This window comes from Myotis myotis, unplaced genomic scaffold, assembly GCF_014108235.1.
Source record: "Myotis myotis isolate mMyoMyo1 unplaced genomic scaffold, mMyoMyo1.p scaffold_m19_p_3, whole genome shotgun sequence".
Taxonomy (NCBI): Eukaryota; Metazoa; Chordata; class Mammalia; order Chiroptera; family Vespertilionidae; genus Myotis; species Myotis myotis.
Window position 1 is genome coordinate 146,515,377 of NW_023416335.1, and position 20,130 is coordinate 146,535,506.

A 20,130-nucleotide genomic window follows, 5' to 3' on the forward strand; every position below is an offset into this window, starting at 1 on the left:
TTATAAAATTTTCTTTTGCTAGACAATATTGGAAGAAAAAGTCTTATGTTTCTATATACCCCTTGTACATATAAAATGTAACAGGTCACACAGCTCCTATTTCAGATCTTTAACTTTCCACTCTCCTCCACCTTAAATTTCTCTTCCTCTCATCTCCAATGACTAGTTAACTAAACAAAATAAATTAGTTTTTGAATGTTCATGAAAGAAAATGACTCCAAAAAAGACAAAGACAAAGAAGAGGGCAAACAAGTGTGGAACAGAGGGTGCATGTCTGAAGATATCCACTGCAATGCTACTTATAATGACAGAAACTGTGGAATACGTATTTGATAGATACGTATTCTTTCATTACACTGAGTATGCAGTAGCATGAAAAGAGTTTATTTGGAAAAAAACCTATAGAATGTATTAGTATTGCAACTATGTGAACAAACATGCATATCCAACAATGAAGCAGATGCTGCATAAATACAAATAAAGGGTGAAGAAATTTTCCCGCTAAAATCTTGTGAAAGTTTTAAGAACAAACTTTTGAGAAAAAAATATCGATATGTGATAACAACATTAGGTATCCTCGTAACACATCAATGTTTTTGATAAGGAACGAAGGCTAACCTAAAGGAGGCACTCCATGGAAGTAATTTTTAACAGCAAGGAAGTACTATCCTCTACTCACCCATCATGGATATTTATAAGTTGTCAAAATGATCAGGGAGTATTTCTAGCATTTGGGGGCAAAGCCAAGTATGATGGTTAATTTTGTATGTCAACTTGACTGGGCCAGAGGGTGTGCCCAGGTATTTGGTCAAGCATTATTCTGGGTGTTTCTGGATGAGATGAACATTAAAATCAGTAGACAGAGCAAAGCAGACTGCCCTCCATAATATGGGTGGGCCTCATCCAATCAGTAGAAGACCTGAATAGAACAAAGGCTGATCCCCAGAGAATAAGAGAGAATTCTTCTTGCCTTCAGACTTGAATTGAAACATCAGCTCTTCCTGGGTCTTGAGCCTTTGGACTTGGATTGGAACTACACCATCAGCTGTTCTAGGTCTCCAGCCTGCCAAATCACGCTGCATAACTTGGGAGTTACCAGCCTCCATAATCACAAGAGCCAATTCCTTATATAAGCCTCTTTCTGTATATGTGTATATGTATCTACGTATATACACACATGCTCTTAGTTCTGTTTATTGGAGAATCCTGAATAATATACCAAGGATGCTAAATGTCCTGCAATATCAGTGGCAGCCCTATTGAGAAACACTGAGTTGGGTAAAAATTTTGGTCCCAAATGGTAGGCTAGAGATAAAAAGGTGTACCTTCTAAGAAGTATATGGCCCTAACCGGTTTGGCTTAGTGGATAGAGCATCGGCCTGCAGACTCAAGGGTCCCAGGTTCAATTCTGGTCAAGGGCATGTACCTTGGTTGTGGGTACATCCCCAGTGGGGAATGTGCAGGAAGCAGCTGATCGATGTTTCTCTCTCATTGATGTTTCTGACTCCCTATCCCTCTCCCTTCCTCTCTGTAAAAAATCAATAAAATATATATATTAGAAGTATATGTACCTCCTAACATTCCGCAAATCATCCAGTATCAGATATATATCAAAGGTTTGCCATCTTTGTTGTAGAGTCATACAAAGTTACTCTAAAGCAGTCCCTAAGTATTTGGTGAAAACCAAAATTAAATTTACCTCCTTTCTTTCCACATATCCATATTTAAACAACCTCATACTGGTAACCCATAGTGTTTTTTTTCATTTCACAGCATTTTAAGTTGCAGTCTCTATATTTCTTAAAAATTTTATTTTTTCTTAGAAGACTTATAAATATGTATAAAGTTACGCATATTTTTCCTCAAGATTCCCTCAAAAAACAACTCTATCAATATATAATCATCACGACTTTGCTTTTGGCCAAGACGTAAATAGACCAACCTCAAACAGACTAGCTGTGAGTTCCTCCAATTCCTGTCCAAGTTGATCACGTACTTTAGAAAGCCTCTCACACTCTTCATCTTTTAACTTCAGTTCCTGTGAGAAATTGATCATTTTATTTTGGGTTTCCATAGTTTTAAGTCAGATTCAGCAGACTATATAATCTTCACTAATAAGATTACAAAATATTGATACTGTCCCCTCCTATAATATTCACACTAAAAATGTTTATTTAGCACTTGCTATGTGGAAGACAATGAGGCAAATCTAAAATTACAAATAACTCTAACTCACATATTAAATTTTCATGTTTCATAAACATCCAAAGATTAAATATTATATATTATGTGTGAAAATAAACAATTAAATGATTTCATTCTTTTTTCTTTTAACTTTTCTCTGAGCATATTTATTTCCATCAAGCAAGCAATTTCTTCAACTATGCATATTCAATAAAAGTTCAACAGGTTTTTATACCCATTTTTGCTTTAAAAATTGTTTATATATAATTTTATGTAATATACCACAATTAGTCTAAAGTTTCCATCAGGAGACTATACCATTTAACACTACAATAAGAGACAAATGATGCATATTTAAAATTCAGAAGAATGTTAATAACAAAAATCACATCTTACATTTATACATAACTCCCAATAGGTCACAAAAAATGTTAGAAAATTTCTATATTAAGATGTTACAGTATGATTGTCAGATAGGTACGAGACTTATCGGAATGTTCACTTAGTAAGTTATATAATGTCTAATCCAGTGGTCGCCAAGCTTTGAGACCTCACGGACCACCAATGGCGACCACTGGTCTAATCACTGGGGTCTACATGTGAAACTAATATATTGTATATCAACTATAATTGAAAAATAAAAAATGATGTAAATGTAAGAAATTTTAAGATGTTACTAATATGCAATTTTATGTTGCCCTAAATTAATCATTCAAATTTAGATATTAAAAAAAATCCAAGCTCCTTATATATTGGTCACAACTGAACTAATAAATAATGGCTTAGTTGTGTAATTATTGTGGTGGCAGCAAAGTTTTTGAATTTCCCAAGGACAACTCCTGAAAGCTAAATATACCAAATAGGATATCAGAAAAACCCAATGACTACATCTACACTAATACTAGACATATGTAAATTGACTGTGCCTTTGCAATGCCCCACAGCCAATCAGGAGTATGCAAATTAACCCAACAAAGCTGGTGGGCCTGTGGGCAGCACACACTCGCTGCAGGCACCGAGTGGCCAGGGGCGGGGGCGGGGCGTTCTGCACTGCCCCAGCTGCTCCAGGCCTCTGGGCAGTGTGGCAAGGCAGAAAGGTGGCTCCGGCCAGAGCGAAGGCAGTGCCAACAAGCCAGGGGAAGGAAGGCCCACACTTGCACGAATCTTCGTGCATTGGGCCTTTAGTCTTCAATAAAAGTAGGTAAAAGAGAATCCCCTCAAAGCTTAGACTATGAGGGAATGTGGCTGCACTGCCAACACTGCAGGATCAGCAACTCTGTGAAAGGGAGCAACAGGAAGTAAATGGGACTGCAGAAGTACCCTGCAAAATCCCAGAACCCGAAAAATCATTGTAAATACCCCTAAAGCAAAGGATTCTACCATTAGTGGAAACTGGAAGAATAGACAGAACAAATGGGGAAAAGGGAAAGGTTTTCTCAGGCTCCATATTGCAGGTGAGTCCAAAAATCTGTCCTGATGCAGCAAACGGTCCTACTGTGAAGCTCTACACTCTCAGCTCTCTCAAAGCATCCAGAAGAGAAACCCTTCCAGGACACAGCACCACGCTAAGGGAAAAACTCGTGTTATCTGAAACCAAACTGCAGGGCAGGAACAATGGAGATAGAGGGAAGTTAAGATATTAAAGGAGGAAGGTCAGGGCAACGTTCCAAAGGAAACAGACCACAGAAAATACTATGAAAATATATCTTATGATGTAATGTTAAGGCTGCAAGGCTCACAGAGACACTGGGCTAGAGGAGAAAACCTTGAATAAGGCTTACCTCTGAGAGAAGTGGCTACACAGATACACCAATAACAATAGAAGGGAAAGCCCTGAACGTAAAACTAAGAAAGTTATCCTGGTTCATCCTACTCCTTCACAGGAACCTCCTTCCCATATTCCAGAAAAATCCAATTCATTGAAACATGGAAAACAGACAAAAACCTATTAAGTTCTCATTATAAAAAAGTTAAACACAAAGCCAAGCCACCTATAAGGGAAAGAAAATCAGGATGGTATTAAACATCAACAGCATTTTATATTAGAAAATAATGCAATAACATATTTAAGATACTAAAAAAAAAAGTGAGATGAAGATTTATTTTTATTTTTATTTTTTTATTGATTTTAGAGAGAGAGGAAGGGAGAGGGAAAGATAGAAACATCGATGGGAGTGAAACATTGATTGGCAGCCTCCTGCAGGGCCCCTGCAACCGAGGCATGCGCCCTGACTGGGAATTGAACCAGAGACCTCCTGGTGCATGGGATAATGCTCAATCCACTGAGCCACACCACCAGGCAAGATGAAGATTTTAAATCCAGCCAAAGTGTCCTGAAAGTGTAATGTCAGAGACAAAGAGTTATAAACCTGTACAACTTTAGAGAATATCTCTCCCAGAGCATGCCTGAGTGGTCAAGTGGAGAATGAGTTTCAGATAATCAAGAAAAAAATGAAGAATATTTAATGTTAAAGACTGAGGATAAGCAGCAAGTATATTTAATTATAGAACTACAACTAAAAGATGTGGATATCAAGAGAATGAAAACACAAGAAAATATCTGCAAAAGACATATCTGATAAAGATGTTTGTCCAAAATATACAAAGACTTATTAAAACTCAATAATAAGAAAATGAACAACCTGGTTACAAAATGGCGAAAGATCTGAACAGACACCTCACCAAAAAAGACATACAGAGGGCAAGTAAACATATGGAAAAAAAATGTTCCAAATCATATGAAATCAGGGAAATGAGAATTAAAATGAGTACCACCAAAAACCAGAACACAGACAATGCTAAATGCTGGCAAGGATGGGGAGCAACAGGGACTTTCATTCATTGCTGGTGGGAATGCAAAATGGTACAGCCACTGTGGAAGACAATTCAAGTTTTTATAAAATTAAACATACTCTTTTTAAAAAATATACATAAGACTATTTATTGCAACAGTGATTGGTATGGGAAAATATTAGAAATAACCCAGATACCTATTAATAAGGAAGTAGTTAAATAAATTACAGTAATCCATACAATGAAATGGGTTCAATTTCAGGATTGGGGTTATGGTTAATGTGAATGCTGAGAGAAAACAGTCAAGATAGCTTAAGTAAAAAATTCAAGATGTGAATAGTGCTTACATACCTTTACATATTTCAATGGTAATATTTAGTTTCGTGCATACAGAAAGCCTTTAAGGAAATACATAAGAACTTCCTAACCAGGTTGACAGACCGAAAGCGATCTGACAAAAACTAAACACATCTTAATATACAACCCAGCAACCACACTCCTTGATATTAAACGAAAGGAGCTGAAAACTTATGTCCACACAAGTTTTGCACTTGAATGTTTATATATTCATAACTGCAAAAACTGGGAAGCAACCAAAATATAGGTGAATGGATAAAAAATTCAGTAGGCAAATGAATAAACTGTGGTGGTACAACCAGATAAAGGAATATTACTCAGGACTAAAAGGAAATGAGCTACCAAACCATGAAAAGGCATGGAAGAAAATAAATGATGTTACCATATTTAAAAACCCAATCTGAAAAGGCTACTTACTGTATGATTCCAACTGTATGACATTCTGGAAAAGCAAAACTATGGAGACAGTCAAAAGATCAACGGTTAGCCGGGTTTAGAGGGTAGGAGGAAAAGTAGAGCACAGAGGATTTTTAGGGCAGTGAAACTATTCTGGATGATACTGGAATGGTAGCTCCATGTCACTGTACATTTGCTAAAATTCACAGATGTACAACGCCAAGAGTAAACCCTAATGTAAATAAAGGACTTTGGGAAATGATGATGTGTCAATGTAGGTTCATCAGTTGTAACACCAAAAACTCTGGTGCAGAATGTGGATAATGGAGGAGGTTGTGTGTGTGTTGGGACGGGGTTTTATCGGAACTCTGTAATTCCCTCTCAATTTTTCTGTAAACCTAAAACTGCTCTAAAAAATAAAGTGTTTGTTTTTTGTTTGTTTTGTTTTTTAATGGGGCTAGCTCTAGCCAGTGGTGAAAGCACTGGCCCATGCACTGAAGGGTTGCAGGTTCGATTCCTGGTCAAGGGCATGTACATGGTGGGGGTGAGTGCAGGAGGCAACAAATCCATATCTCTATCTCTATCCTCAGGTGAGGATTAACAATAAATAAATAAATAAAATGGGAATAAAGCTGACAAAACAATTATATAAATGTTATAAGCTTCAGGAATGTAAAAGTAATACACACAAACAAAAAATAGGAGAAAGATTAAACTAAATTTAGAACATCTTAAATATTAACTGGGAGTAAAGAGATATAAATCACTTTGAGGCTCACAAATCAATTAGTATAAACCTAAACATGTTTAACACCATAGAGATTAACATTATCTTAACTACAATTTAATTATACAAGAAAAAAAAAACAGTAACTAGATAATTTCAGTATTTTTCAAGGTAGGGAAGGCAGTAGCTAAAGAAGGGCTAGGAGATATTTATATCTTCAATTAAAGGTAACAACTAGAATGGAAATCAAACCTTCTAAAATACCAAAACGGAAAAGAGGAGGAGGAGGTCACACACACAAAAAAATGGAGCACATAGTGAAAAGACATTTGAAAGCCATGTAACAGAAACATGCCCAAATATAGCACGTTTACCAATAAATGCAAATAGGCATAACTCACCTATTAAAATTATTTTCAGACTAGAGGCCCGGTGCACAACATTCCTGCACTTGGCTGGTGGGGGGAGGTGTCCCTCAGACCAGCCTGCACCAGTTAGCAGTCCGGCAGCCCTTGGGGAATGTCCGACTGACGGCTTAGGCCTGCTCCTCGCAGTCGGACATCTATAGCTGCAGTGGAGACAGGAGAGGCTCCCTCCACCGCTGCTGCGCTCGCCAGCTGTCAGCCCAGCTTGTGGCTCAGCACCACTCCCCCTATGGGAGCGCACTGACCACCAGGGGGCAGCTCCTGCATTGAGCATCTGCCCCCTGGTGGTCAGTGTGCATCATAGCAACTGGTCATTCCGCCATTTGGTAGATTTGCATATTACCCTTTTATTATACAGGATTAGCTAAAAAAGCAAAAATCTCTCTGTTCTCTATACAAGAGACATACATAAAACTAAGTGATTCAGACAATAAAGATATAAGAATATAAAAAGTATACTAAAAATATAATAAAAATAAAAGAGGGCTGTCAATCTTGATAACAGAAAAGGCAGAATACAGGTCAAAATCATTAGAGACAAAGGAAACTTAATAATGCTAAAGACTACAATGAAAAAGAAAGCTTTAAAATACTCCCAAATAAATAAATACTACTAAATATAGAAGTAGACTTAAACAAACAGAAAGAAGGATATACTACATTCTTGAAAAGAAAAATATCATAAAGGTGCCAATTTTCCCTGAGTTAATTTATAAATCTGTAAAAGCATAAATTTAATATCAGGTTCTTTTAAACTCTAACATTTTACTATTTTGTAAGTATATATGAGAACTAAGTAAATTCATTCAACTTTTCCTACTAGGTAGGCACTATGGTACTCCTTCAGAATACAAAACCAAGTAAGATACTACCCCTTGAGAAGCTTTCAATCTATTAGAGCAATACATATGTCATTCATGAAAGCAAAATTCTTGAATCACTTCCTAGTCTACTAAAGTGGCATAAACCTCACCCTAATACTAAAGACCCTTTACATGTGCTCAATTTCCTTTTTCAGAGTTATTTCCCTTGGTCCACACAGTAAAGCTAGAACTAAATTGGTCTATTCATTCTTATTATTGTTGACAGAATCACAGATGTCCCCCATTTGCTCCCCCTGCACCCTCATCTACCCCCAACCCCGGCCTTCTCAGGTCTTCACCACACAAATGTGTGTGTCCATGGGCTATGCATATATGCATATAAGTTCTCTGGTTAATCTCTTCATGTCTCACCACACCCTTTCCCTCTGAGCTCTCTCAGTCTGTTCCATGCATCCATGCCTCTGGAGCTATTCTGTTCATCAGTTTATTATGTTCATTAGATTCCACATATAAGTGAGATCATGTGATATTTGTCTTTCTCTGACTGGCTTATTTCACTTAGCATGATATTCTCCATGTCCATCCATGCTGTCTCAAAGGGTAAGAGATCCTTCTTTTTTACAGCTGCATAGTATTCCATTGTGTAAATGTACCACATCTTTTTTATCTACTCATCTACTGATGAGCACTTGTTCTGTTTCCAGTTCTTAGCTATTGTAAATAGTACTGCTATGAACATAGGAGGGTTTCTCTGGATAAATTCTCGGAAGTGGAATTGCTGAGTCAAACAGCAGTTCCATTTTTAATTTTTTAATAAATTTCATACTATTTTCCATAGTGGCTGCACCAATCTGCATTCCCACGAGCAGTGTACTAGAGTTCCAGTTTCTCCACATCCTCGCCAGCACTTGTTGTTTGTTGATTCATTCTTGTTTCATTCCCCAAACTGATCCCATCCAGCTGGGCTAACTCTTTCCCTATAAATGTCTGCCTACCTTCTTTCTATGCTTCAAGGTCCAACTTAACCTACCTAATGAAGTCAAATTTGTATCGCATGTCAATGTATAACTCAAAATCAGGGGAACATTACCATGTATACATGTGTTTTCTCCCCAACTAGAAACATCTTAAGGACAAAGTTTAAAAAAATTTTATTTTTACCCTCTATAAGGCTCATATAATGCCATGAATACTCTGGTTTCACAAGTAATATCTCTATCATAAAAACCCCGTGGTCGTGACACCATCAGAAATAAAATTACAATGTCCGAGATTAAAAAAATACATCGTATAGGATTAGTAGAGTAGATATTGCAGAAGAAAATAGTTACATTGAAGACATAGCAATAGGAACTATCCACAATGAAACAGAGGGGAAAATATTTTTTTTAATGAATAGAGTACCAGTTAGGTGTGGGACAACTTTAAGCAGTCCAATGTTCATGTAAAAGGAGTCCCAAAGGAGAGGAAAGAGATTTTGAGGAAATAATGGCCAAAATTTCTCAAATTCTATAAAATTTAACCTATGGGTTCAAGAAGTTCAACAAGTCCCAAGCACAAGAAACCTAAAGAAAACTATACCAAAATATAACATACTCAAATTGCTTATCCTATATAATAAAGGGTGTCCTAAAATTCACGCAAGAAGTAATTTTGATAGAAAACACAAGTTTATAATTAAAAACTGTAAATTTTTTATTGATTCATAAAGTATACAGTATAGGGTTATGTATGGAATAGCATATCAGGTAAATGGCCTCCACAGCTTTGCTGGCACATACGCACTCTTTTGTTGAAATTTTCCATGACCATTTTGCATAAATGTGGCTGAATTTCAATGAGGCTCATTTTCATCTTGATGGCTTGGTTAACCGACAAAATTGTCGCATTTGGGGTTCAGAAAATCCACAAGTTATGGAGAAACAAATGCATCCACAATGTGTCACTGTTTGGTGCAGATTTTAGGCTGGAGGCATCATGGGACCATTCTTCTTCGAAAATGCGGCTGCTCAGGCAATAACAAAAGAGTGTGTATGTGCATAACCCTATATGTATACTCTATGAATCAAGAAAAAATTTACAATTTTTAATTATAAACCTGTGTTTTCTATCAAAATTACTTTATGCGTGAATTTTGGGACACCCTTTAAAAGGCTAATATGCAAATCGATCAAATGGCAGAACTGGTCGCTATGATGCCCACTGACCAACAGGGGGCAACACTCAACACAGGAGCTGTCCCCTGGTGGTAAGTGTGCTCCCACAGGAGGAGTGCCGCTCAGCCAGAAGCCCTGAGCCAGGCTCATGGCTGGCGAGTGCAGCGGCGGTGGCGGGAGCCTCTCCTGCCTCCACGGCAGTGCTAAGAATGTCCGACTGCCAGCTTCAGCCCTCTCCCCACAGAAGCAGGCCTAAGCTGACAGTCAGACATCCCCCAAGGACTCCCAGACTGCAAGAGGGCGCAGGTTGGGCTGAGGGGACCCCCCCCCCTCCCAGTGCACAAATTCTGTGCACCGGGCCTCTAGTCTATATATAAAAGGCTAATATGCAAAGTGTCCCCTCAGGAGTTCGACTGCTCGCTATGACATACGCTGACCACCAGGGAGCAGCACAGAATGAAGAAAGGCCCCGGCTGGCAACTAGAAGTCCCTGATCGGCCCTGATTGCCAGTCAGGCCTAGGGACCTTACCCATGCACAAATTTCGTGCACCGGGCCTCTAGTAGCAATATAAAGAAGAATCTCACATTTTATGCAGTGGAACAAACATAAGGATAACTGACTTCTGTGAGAAAAAATACAAGTAGAATATATTAGAGCAATATCTTTAAAGTACTAAAAGAAAAGACAATCAATCTAAAATTCTTTACTGAGTAAAAATATCTTTCAAATACAAAGGTGAAAAAAGACAATAGCTAAAAATAATTATCACCAGCAAACACATGTAACAAAATTGTTAAAGGATATCTTTCAAGTAGGAAGAAAGTGACATAAGATAAAAATCTGGATCTACATGAAGAAATGAAGAATACTGGAAATCGTACCTACATGAATATAAAAGATTCTTACTAATTTAAATCCCCTTAAAAATAATCATTTTGATTCACAGATTGCCATAATTTAACCCTGTGAGTGCCAACCAATATCCTAGGTACTATGCTAAAATTGCCAAGGCATTTTTGTTGATTTTACAGCAGTTTAGGAAAAAAATTATGAATCCCAAGTAAATGAAGTTACACAGTCAAAAACTTAAGGAAACCTTTACTACATTTGTTTTCATCTTTAACATATATTGTTAGCTGATTGTATTATAAAATACTAGTAGAAAAAAAAATTTGAACAAAACATATAATGTTAAAATAAAGTGCTCCTGGCACTTTTGGTGAAAGACAGGAGGAGCGTGATCATGCTCCCCGGCACTCTAGGCGTTAATAAAATAATTATTAGTACTATCTTGTACTCTTCATAATAAAATTCACCATTTGTATGTGTTCACATGTTATTATTATTTCAATTACTGCAGCAATACCTCTAAATACAGCAAATTAAAGATTTCAAAAGGAATTACAACTTGAGCTAAGAAATTAGCAATCTGTTCTGATCAATTAGTAACCACAATGTGTTCTCAAAAATGAATATATATGCTCAACAGTTTACTTTACATAAACTGTAATTTCACTTAATACTGTGTATTAAGACAACAGACTCAGATGGCAGAAGCCAAGTACAATCACACCTCAACATATCCCTTCTCTTTGTAAAAAGACTTAAAAGGCTATTGATTTTTCTTTCTGATAAAATATATTTTAACCAAAATGTTGTAACATACTTGTATTGCTATTTAACCATAGCCATTCATTAAAGAATTTATAAAGAAACATATATCCCAGGCATTGCACCATATTATGCCAGGAGCTGGGGATACAAAAATCTCCCTGGCTGGTGTTGCTTGGTGGTTAGAGTGTAAGTCCATGCACTGCAGGATACTGAGTTCAATTCCCAGTCAAGGGTACATACCTGGGTTACAGGTTCGATCCCCACCCTAATTGGGGCATGTGTAGGTCGGGGCACGTGCAGGAGGCAACCAATTGATGTGTCTCTCTCACATGGAAGTTTCCCTCTCTCCCCCTTCCTTCTTTCCACTCTCTCTAAAAATCAATAGAAAAATGTCCTTGAGTGAGGATTTACAACAATAACAAAATCAGTATTATGCTCTTAATAGACAAGTCTAATAGGAACAGGGTGGAAATATTTGTTTTTGAAATGTGATAATATGCTTGAAGTTATGCCTATAGAATGTTTGTTCTATCTTCTCAAGTATCTCAATGTAAAATGGTCCATTTCACCTAAGTTATCAAATTTATATAGAACTGTGCATATTATTCCTTTATTGTACTTTTGATGTCTGCAGGATCTGTAGTGATACCCTGTTTTATTTCTGCTACTGAATATAATCTATTTTCTATATTTTTTTTAATCAATCCTGCTAGAGGTTTATCAATTTTATTGATCTTTAAAAAAAAACAGCACTTTGTTTCATTCATTTTTCTCTAGCTTTTCTGTTGTCAATTTCATTTATTTTTGCTTTTTATTATTTCCTTCCTTCTGTTTACTCTGGTTATGCTATTTTTTTTTATATTCTTAAAGTGAGAGTATAGATTGTTGATTAGAGACTTCTTATTTTTTCTAATTATGATTTTTTAGTGCTATAAATTTCCCTCTGAAATTTAATTAGTCTCAGAAAAAGAATATGATATGGCTACAAGTTTGAGAATAAACAGCAGAAATTTTAAGACAACCAAGTGGAAAACAGAATTACCAAGAAAAGAAAATTTTCAAGGTAAGACAGAAAAATATTCAAACCCAGCTACAAGATTATGGTAATATTCCTAAAACAATTCCTCAAAACAAAATGACTTGGACTGAATGACTTCAAGTAAATGACCATAAAGTCAGGCACATATAAGAAGCGACAACTGGATACATGGAACATAACCCACCAAATTTGCATTACAGATAATGCAAGACAGGGAGCAGGGACGTAGAGGACAGAAAGAGTTTCAGAATCTGATTTTTCCAGTTAGTACTCTCAGATGAATTGCTTTACTACTCCATCAATTTCACAGATTCCTAAATGCTGCCCAACAGGAGCGGAGGCTGTGCACATGTGAAGGATAACTATAGAACCATCAATTTCATTTGAGTTACCCCTCCATGGAAAAATGGTAATTTTGAATATAATGTATGAAAGAATATCTTTTTTGCTTACCCTCTGAGCTTTTGCAAGTTCTTCTTTCAATCTTTCATAGCCCTTTTCTCTGACTTCCAAAACAGATGGGCTTCGTAAACGGGACAGACTTTCTGTACTCAACCCGAATATATCATCACTGCCATCACAAGCTTCTGTTATAGTAGCACCCTGCAAAAACTCCCTCTCTGCACTACAGTTGTCCTTTCTCGTAGTTAATATCGTTAACCCAGCCGTTACTCCAGAGGTAGAACAAGGTGCTGGGTCTGTAACATGGATGCTGTAAAGGAGAGTTCAGGAAACATCAGCATGTGCTTAAATATAACTGGCATAAACACAGGTCTAGAAACGCTCAGGTCATAAACAAACTGGTCTATCCAATTTGGTAGCCACTATATTAGTTAACAGCATGTTCTCGGTCAAAGCTAACGTATTCTAAATCCTAATACCCACATGTGGCTAATGGCTATCACATTAGCACAGAAACAGAACATTTTCTTCATCACAGAAAGTTCTATTGGATAGTGCTACTCTGAACAGAGGTCAGCAAACAAAACAGGTTAAATCCAGCATGCTGCCTGTTTTCATAAGGCACACAAGCCAAAAATTATTTTTATATTTTCAAATGGTTGAGAAAAATCAAAATAATATTTTGTGGCACAAGAAAATTGTATGAAATTCAAAACTCGGTGCCCAAATATAAAGTTTTATTGGAGTTATTCATTTACATCATACTGCCTATGGCTGCTTTTGTACTTTAACAGCAGAGTTGAATAGTTACAATAGAAAATGGATAGCCCACAAAGCCTAAAATATATTGATTACCTGGCCCTTTCCATAAAGTTTGCTGACCCCTGATGTTGAGTATTAACATGTATTGCTCTTCATGACAAGCTTATATGATTCAAGTTTTTGAAAACATTAAAACTTAAAATAAGGTAACCAAGCAAACTGTCCATTTGTTTAGTACAATACTCCAAAATAAGCATATTGATGATCTCCTACCTGATACCAGATATTTCCGTACAATTTAAACGTCTGGGGGATGAATATACAGGCTGTGTAGGAAGGTCGGAGACATCTAAGGCATTAGCCTGGATAGGGGCAGAGCATAAAGATGAAGGGAGAGGCCGGTAGATGACACCTGGTGAGGTAGTCGGCTCTTGAGCTCCCGATTCATACACGCCAAGAAGGTCCGGAGAAGTAGGTGAAGCAAGGTTTACTTCATGGAAGCCTTCCAAGGGGTCATTAGCCATAGTAAAAGCCTCATCATAAGATAACCTATTGTTAAAACAGAAAGAAGATAATTATTCTGAGATATTGTCATTTAAAATTAAATTACAATGTATAACTATAAGTATTTAATGGTCCATTGTAAAGTATAAACTTACAATAAAAGAGGTAGCAAAGAAAAATAATTATAATCATTTAACATTTATTAAGTGACCTCAGAGTACAAATGCTACAAAAGGCTAACAATCTGATTTGGAATGAACTTGAGAGTGATAGCTAATACTGTTAAAGCGAGTAATAAGCAACAACGAGAAATAATTAAAATTTTGCCTGATATTTTTAACTTTGCTATCATATGACATTGGTTAGAATAAATAGAAGAGGCAGTAAAATACATATATATAGAATGAGACAGACCTAAGTTCAACAATCTGTTCTATTCTGCTTCATACTGGCTATGTGACTTTGAATGAGTCAGTATTTTCTCTTGTTTATTTTGAAATCATTTCCAATTTAATAAGAGCTGCAGAGCTATTATATGCCTTTCACAAAGATTATAAAACTGTTAACATTTTGGAACCATTTAAGAATAGATTTCAGACATGATGCCCATTATCCCTTAATATCACACTGTATATATCCTAAGTACAAGGACAATCTCCTCTTTAACCACAAAACCATCATCAAAATCAGAAAGTTAATGTTGATCAATATTACCATCTAATCAATAGGCCCAATCAAATTTCACTGGCTATCCCAATAATGTCCTTTGTTGTCCTAGGATCTCATCCAGGATAATGTATGACATTTCTCTAAGCCTGAAATTTCTCCTCTGATGGGATGAGAATGGGGATAACAATATTTCCTCCCTTCTCCAAGTTGCTGTGAGGATTAAGGGAGACAATCCACAAAAAATACCAGTGTGCTATGTATCTGGCACACAGTATGGCCTAAATAAACATTTGTCACCATAGTCAGCCACTAACAATAACATGTATGCTTCAGTTTCTCCATAAGCAAAAAATATTTCCCATAACTACTCAATTACATCACAGAGTTCACATGAAAACTAAAAAGTGTGCCACTTAAAATTTTCTACCTGAAGGATCTAAAATAAGTCTTACAAATCTTTTACTAATTTCCTACTGTCTAGAGAATAAAGTCCAAACTTACTAGCTTAAAAATCTGGGTCTTCTATTATCTGAACCAAACTTCTTTCCAATTTTTTCCTCCCTATAATAGCTAATGCATATAACACAGGACAGCACCTCTGAGCAGTGCCTCTACCCACAATGTTTTCATTCTGGGGTGATACATTTAATCATAGTTTAAATTCAAGATATAGCTCTAAATTTCTTCATTAACTATTACAAAAACTCAATTCATTAAGCTGAAAATTTTTACTTTCTCATACTCTTAATAAAAAGTGTTCAGCCCTGGCTGGTGTGTCTCAGTGAACAGGGCATCGATTTCCCAGTCAAGAGCACATACCTGGGTTGCAGGTTTGATCTATGCCAGCTCCCAGGGTGCAGGAGGCAACCAATCGATGTGTCTCTCTCCCCCTCTCTCCCTTCCACCCTCTCTAAAAAAATCAATGGAAAAAATATCCTCAATGAGGATTAACAAAACAAAAAAAGGCGGACAGACATGAAAGCTAGACTTTTTCAAACTGACCTTGTCTTGCAGATTTAAATTTTAGCTTGGAACCATGTAAATAATAAAACAAAATTAAATATTAAAAAAGAATTCCTAAAAATGAAACAAATGAATCTAGCTGTGTATTGAGACGGTAGCTTAACCACATAGAAAAAAAGCTATAGCAAATGACTTAAAACAGTAATAAAATTGTATATCCCTAGTGGAATATATTTTATGGACAAAAGGAAATGAAAAATATCATGATCTATTTTCAGTAATCCTATTAGTAGTAATGCTGATATTGCTATTCTGAAACTATTATATCTAAGATTAAGCAAATAAATTATTATGTTAATGTCATTCAGAACTAAGATTTTTAGCATATAAGAGACACAAACATAAAACCAAAGAAGTTAAAATTCTGAAGTCCTAAATTTTAACCAGAAATATCGGAAAAGAAATTCCATTAAAAAAATAATTCCAAACTTTATCCACTGAAAAGGTGTAGCAATAGTAATCAACTCAGGAGCAATGAGTACCCCTTGTGCCAAGAGTAATATCATCTCCACCTAAAAAAAAAAAAAAGGAAAAAGAAAGAACAAGGGCTCCTTGGAGAAATGGCTGATTCGAGGCCCAGGGCGGTAATGGACAGAAGGTCCCTGGAACATCTTGTCCTACAAGGAAACAAGAAAGCAAGAAATCTATCCAAGACTACTGGCGTGGTGCCAAAAAGACTCCCACTAACCAAAAATGGGGCCATCTGAACATCAAAAAGGATAATATCTGTAAAGAACTGAAACAAAACATTTTTAAATACATTAGCTCATGAAATAACGTGTCTAGGCAATAACTATCAAGAGCTATTAAAACTCGAAGAGAACTTAACTAGTATAACTGATGGATCAGAATGATAGTACTTGAAGAATACCTTTATCTCAAAAAGGGAGAAAGTCAAACATTATGAGGATTATGTGATAAAACAGGAAATGAATACCCCCACCATCCATGAAGCATTCTTGCCCCTTGGTGGGGGAAGGGACCCCAATCCAATCACGTGTCTAAGTTTTCATCAGTTCATAGGAAATACAAAGGAGAGAGGAACATATTAAATAGCATCATAAGGATGAAAACAGTAAAATCTAGACTTTGGGAAACTCTACTTGACAAACCACCTGGTTTTTTCAATAAATATACTGGGGTAAAAAGTAAAGGGAATTATAAATTTAAAAAAAGTCTGAAGAGACTACAATAACTACATACAATGTGTGGACCTTTTCTGAACTGTTATTTGAATAAACCAAATGTAAAAACAAACATTATGAGACAATCAAGGAAACCTAAATACTAGTTATTGCTAATATTATAAATTATTGTCAATTTAGGGATAATAATGGTAATATGGTTATGTAAAAACTCCTTATCTTTTAGAGATACACACTTAAGAATTTATAGATGAAATAAGATTACTTGTATTTGTTTCAAAACAATCCGTGGGGAGAGGGAGGGAATAAGGAGCTGAGTCATCCAACTACCAGTCCCAATCACACAGAGATTATAGAGCAGTTTCTCCCAAAAAGCAGCTAGTATATATTGAGCACTTACTAAATGTCAGGTATAGTTCTAGTACATTACAGTTAAGGAAACTGCAGCTTAAGGTAACCAGAATTAAAATCTAAGTCTGTCGGACTCCAGAGTGCAAACTCTTACCCACCACAACACACTACCACCATGAGAATTGCTTTGCCGTTCCATTGTTAGACCATTCGATGAAAAGTGTTTCTCCTTAAGCTGAATTAAAATCCTTCATCCCTGCAACATCCACTCTATTTTCCCTATATATAACATAACATTTCAGTTATTCTTTCAACAAGTGTTTATTGAGGGCCTACAATGTACCAGGCTCTGGGGAAAGATGATGATAAATCATCTGTTTCCAAACAGTATCAATATAGTAGGAAAAACTGACAAGTAGAGAAAATGATACGTTGTGGTAAGTGCCTCAGAAGATGCACAAGTACTAAGAAACCACACCAGAGGGGCAAATAAATCAGGTGGAAAGGACTTCCAGAGAAACTAAAGCTGAAGACAAGACCCAAAGTACAAGTAGGTAGTAATGAAGAACAAAGCCTTGGAAAGGCTTGCCATGTCCAAGGTGTGAAAGCAAAGCGTTTATAGAAAATGCAAATATGCCATAAATTGGAGCACAGGCTTTGAACATAAGAAGCAAGCCTGAAAGAGGCAGGTTGGAATTCTGCTTCTGACAAATTACTGGGCCAGTTTGGGCCTAGGTTCGCTCATCTGGAAATCTGTACCTTGCTTTTCTACCACACACAGATGAGAATGACAAGAGATAATGCATATAACACTAGAGCACCTCTGAGCGGTGCCTCTACCTACAATGTTTCACTCTGGGGTGATACATGTAATCATAGTTTAAATTCAAGACACTTGTGCAAAGGAGATTATTTTAAGATTAAATTTAGTCCTTTTTTTCAAGCATGTGAAATTTTCGTAAAATGTAATTTATATGGTAAGGAGCTAATAATCACACTGGTCTGAAAATCTTTTGCTCTTCAAAATATATGGAAGCTTTAAGATTTTATAACCAAAGTTCTTATATGAGTAATATAAACTGCTATTTTTAAGCAGTACTCTTTGCATTAAGTAATAAGTAATTCAAAAAAAATCTAATTTCAATTGGAGATTACCCCAATTCATAAACTAAACTTGTCAAGGATCATTACAGATATGTGAAAAAAGTTAACCATGTTAAATTCTTATGGGTGATTTACCAACACAGCTTGGGTGGCTTTATTATTATTATTCAGTTTCAAGCAATAAAGCTGATTTCCAATCATAAGGAAAAGCTGCTTACAACAATTTTTATTTCTGATCCCCAATATGCATTTCGTATTATTTCTTCTTTCTAGAAGTCAGTATTATCACAAAAAAACAGCAGCTAATATTTACTGAAAGTTAACTATGTGTCAGATACTTTTGCTAAGAATTTCACATGTATTAACTCACTTAATTTCTAGAAAAACCCTAAAAACTTTTTATAAAATTTATCCTAATTAAAATGAATTTTCTAATTGCAAACAAAAGGCATCCATAGGGCAACACAAGAAATCTAGATGAACTACAAGTTCAGTATTTTCAATTAAACATCTAAAGGACATGGGTAAATAGATACACATAATAAATGAAATTTAAAAACTCAAGTTAGTAGATCAGTAGTCCAAAAAACAAATAAAATCTATTCCACCACAATGTAAAACACATTTTTCCCTTTATTTGACTTACCTTGACAAGTGGAAAACATAGGATTTACTTGCAGGAAAAAAAGAAAACATTTTAAGGCTGTAATTTTTATCTTTTACCTCATCAATTTAGCATTTAAAATGTAAATAATTTTAATTCTGTATTTACTAAAATCCATAAAAGCACTACATTTTGGAAAGTAAACAATTTCCATCACAGCAGAGCAGAAACAACAGTACCTGGAGAAGAGAAGGTTCTAGTTTTGACCAAGCTCTAAGTTACATATGCAAATTTAGGCAGGCCAGTAAACTTCTCTGAGCCCAAATATTTCCATCTATTTAGTCATGGAATTGAACCCAATGATCCTAATTGTGAAGTAGTGAGTATTCCCGTCTGTTAGAGGGAAGCTAGGGGTTTGACTTCACAAAAGGGAAAAATTAATCAATACTGCTACTTCACCAAAAAGCTTGTACTCTAGAATCAGGCTCAAAACCTCTCTGGACCAGTAACTAACAATGTGACCTGAAAGCCTTAAGTCTGTATTTCTCTTCTGAAAAACAGGAATTAAAAACTGCACCTATCTCATAAGGTTGCCATGAGAATTAAGTCATAAATACACATAAAGGGCTTAGCACTATATCTGCCACTTACCAATTTAGATTAGTCATTACTAATTATAATGTCTCCAAGGTATTTTCTGAATACTTGCCAAGTATTTTTGTCACTCTGTATCAGCACAAATGACATCATCAAGAACAAAAAATAATGGTTGTTTTGTTGGTTTAAATATTATTAAAAATTTAAAGCTTATGGTTCTGAATATTCTTCCTCAACAAAGCAAGTAGCTATATGTCATACTGTATATATGAAATTTGTTTTATTATCCTATCCTATATAATAAAAGTGTAATATGCAAATCGACCGAACGGCAGAACAACCAGTCACTATAACGAGCACTGACCACCGGGGGGAGACACTCAACGCAGGAACTGCCCCCTGGTGGTCAGTGTTCTCCCACAGGGGGAGCACCACTCAGCCAGAAGCCAGAC

At 36.1% G+C, this 20,130-nt stretch overlaps 1 protein-coding gene across 10 annotated transcripts in view; it reads right to left on the reverse strand.

Moving 5' to 3' along the window:
• Window positions 1-20,130, reverse strand: part of LOC118650104 (RAB3A interacting protein) — a 54,678-nt gene that overhangs the window by 21,413 nt on the left and 13,135 nt on the right. For 4 of the 10 annotated variants that reach the window (XM_036297965.1, XM_036297960.1, XM_036297957.1 and 1 more), the window contains exons 2-5: window positions 13,955-14,230; window positions 12,971-13,229; window positions 5,752-5,790; window positions 1,943-2,038 (exon numbers count right to left, since the gene is read on the reverse strand). In XM_036297965.1, the coding sequence (XP_036153858.1) occupies window positions 1,943-2,038; window positions 5,752-5,790; window positions 12,971-13,229; window positions 13,955-14,205 (645 nt within the window). In that variant the 5' untranslated portion in view covers window positions 14,206-14,230. Of the gene's footprint in view, window positions 1-1,942; window positions 2,039-5,751; window positions 5,791-12,970; window positions 13,230-13,954; window positions 14,231-20,130 lie in introns of those variants that run through there. The other 6 variants (XM_036297961.1, XM_036297959.1, XM_036297966.1 and 3 more) reach the window with 3 other exon arrangements.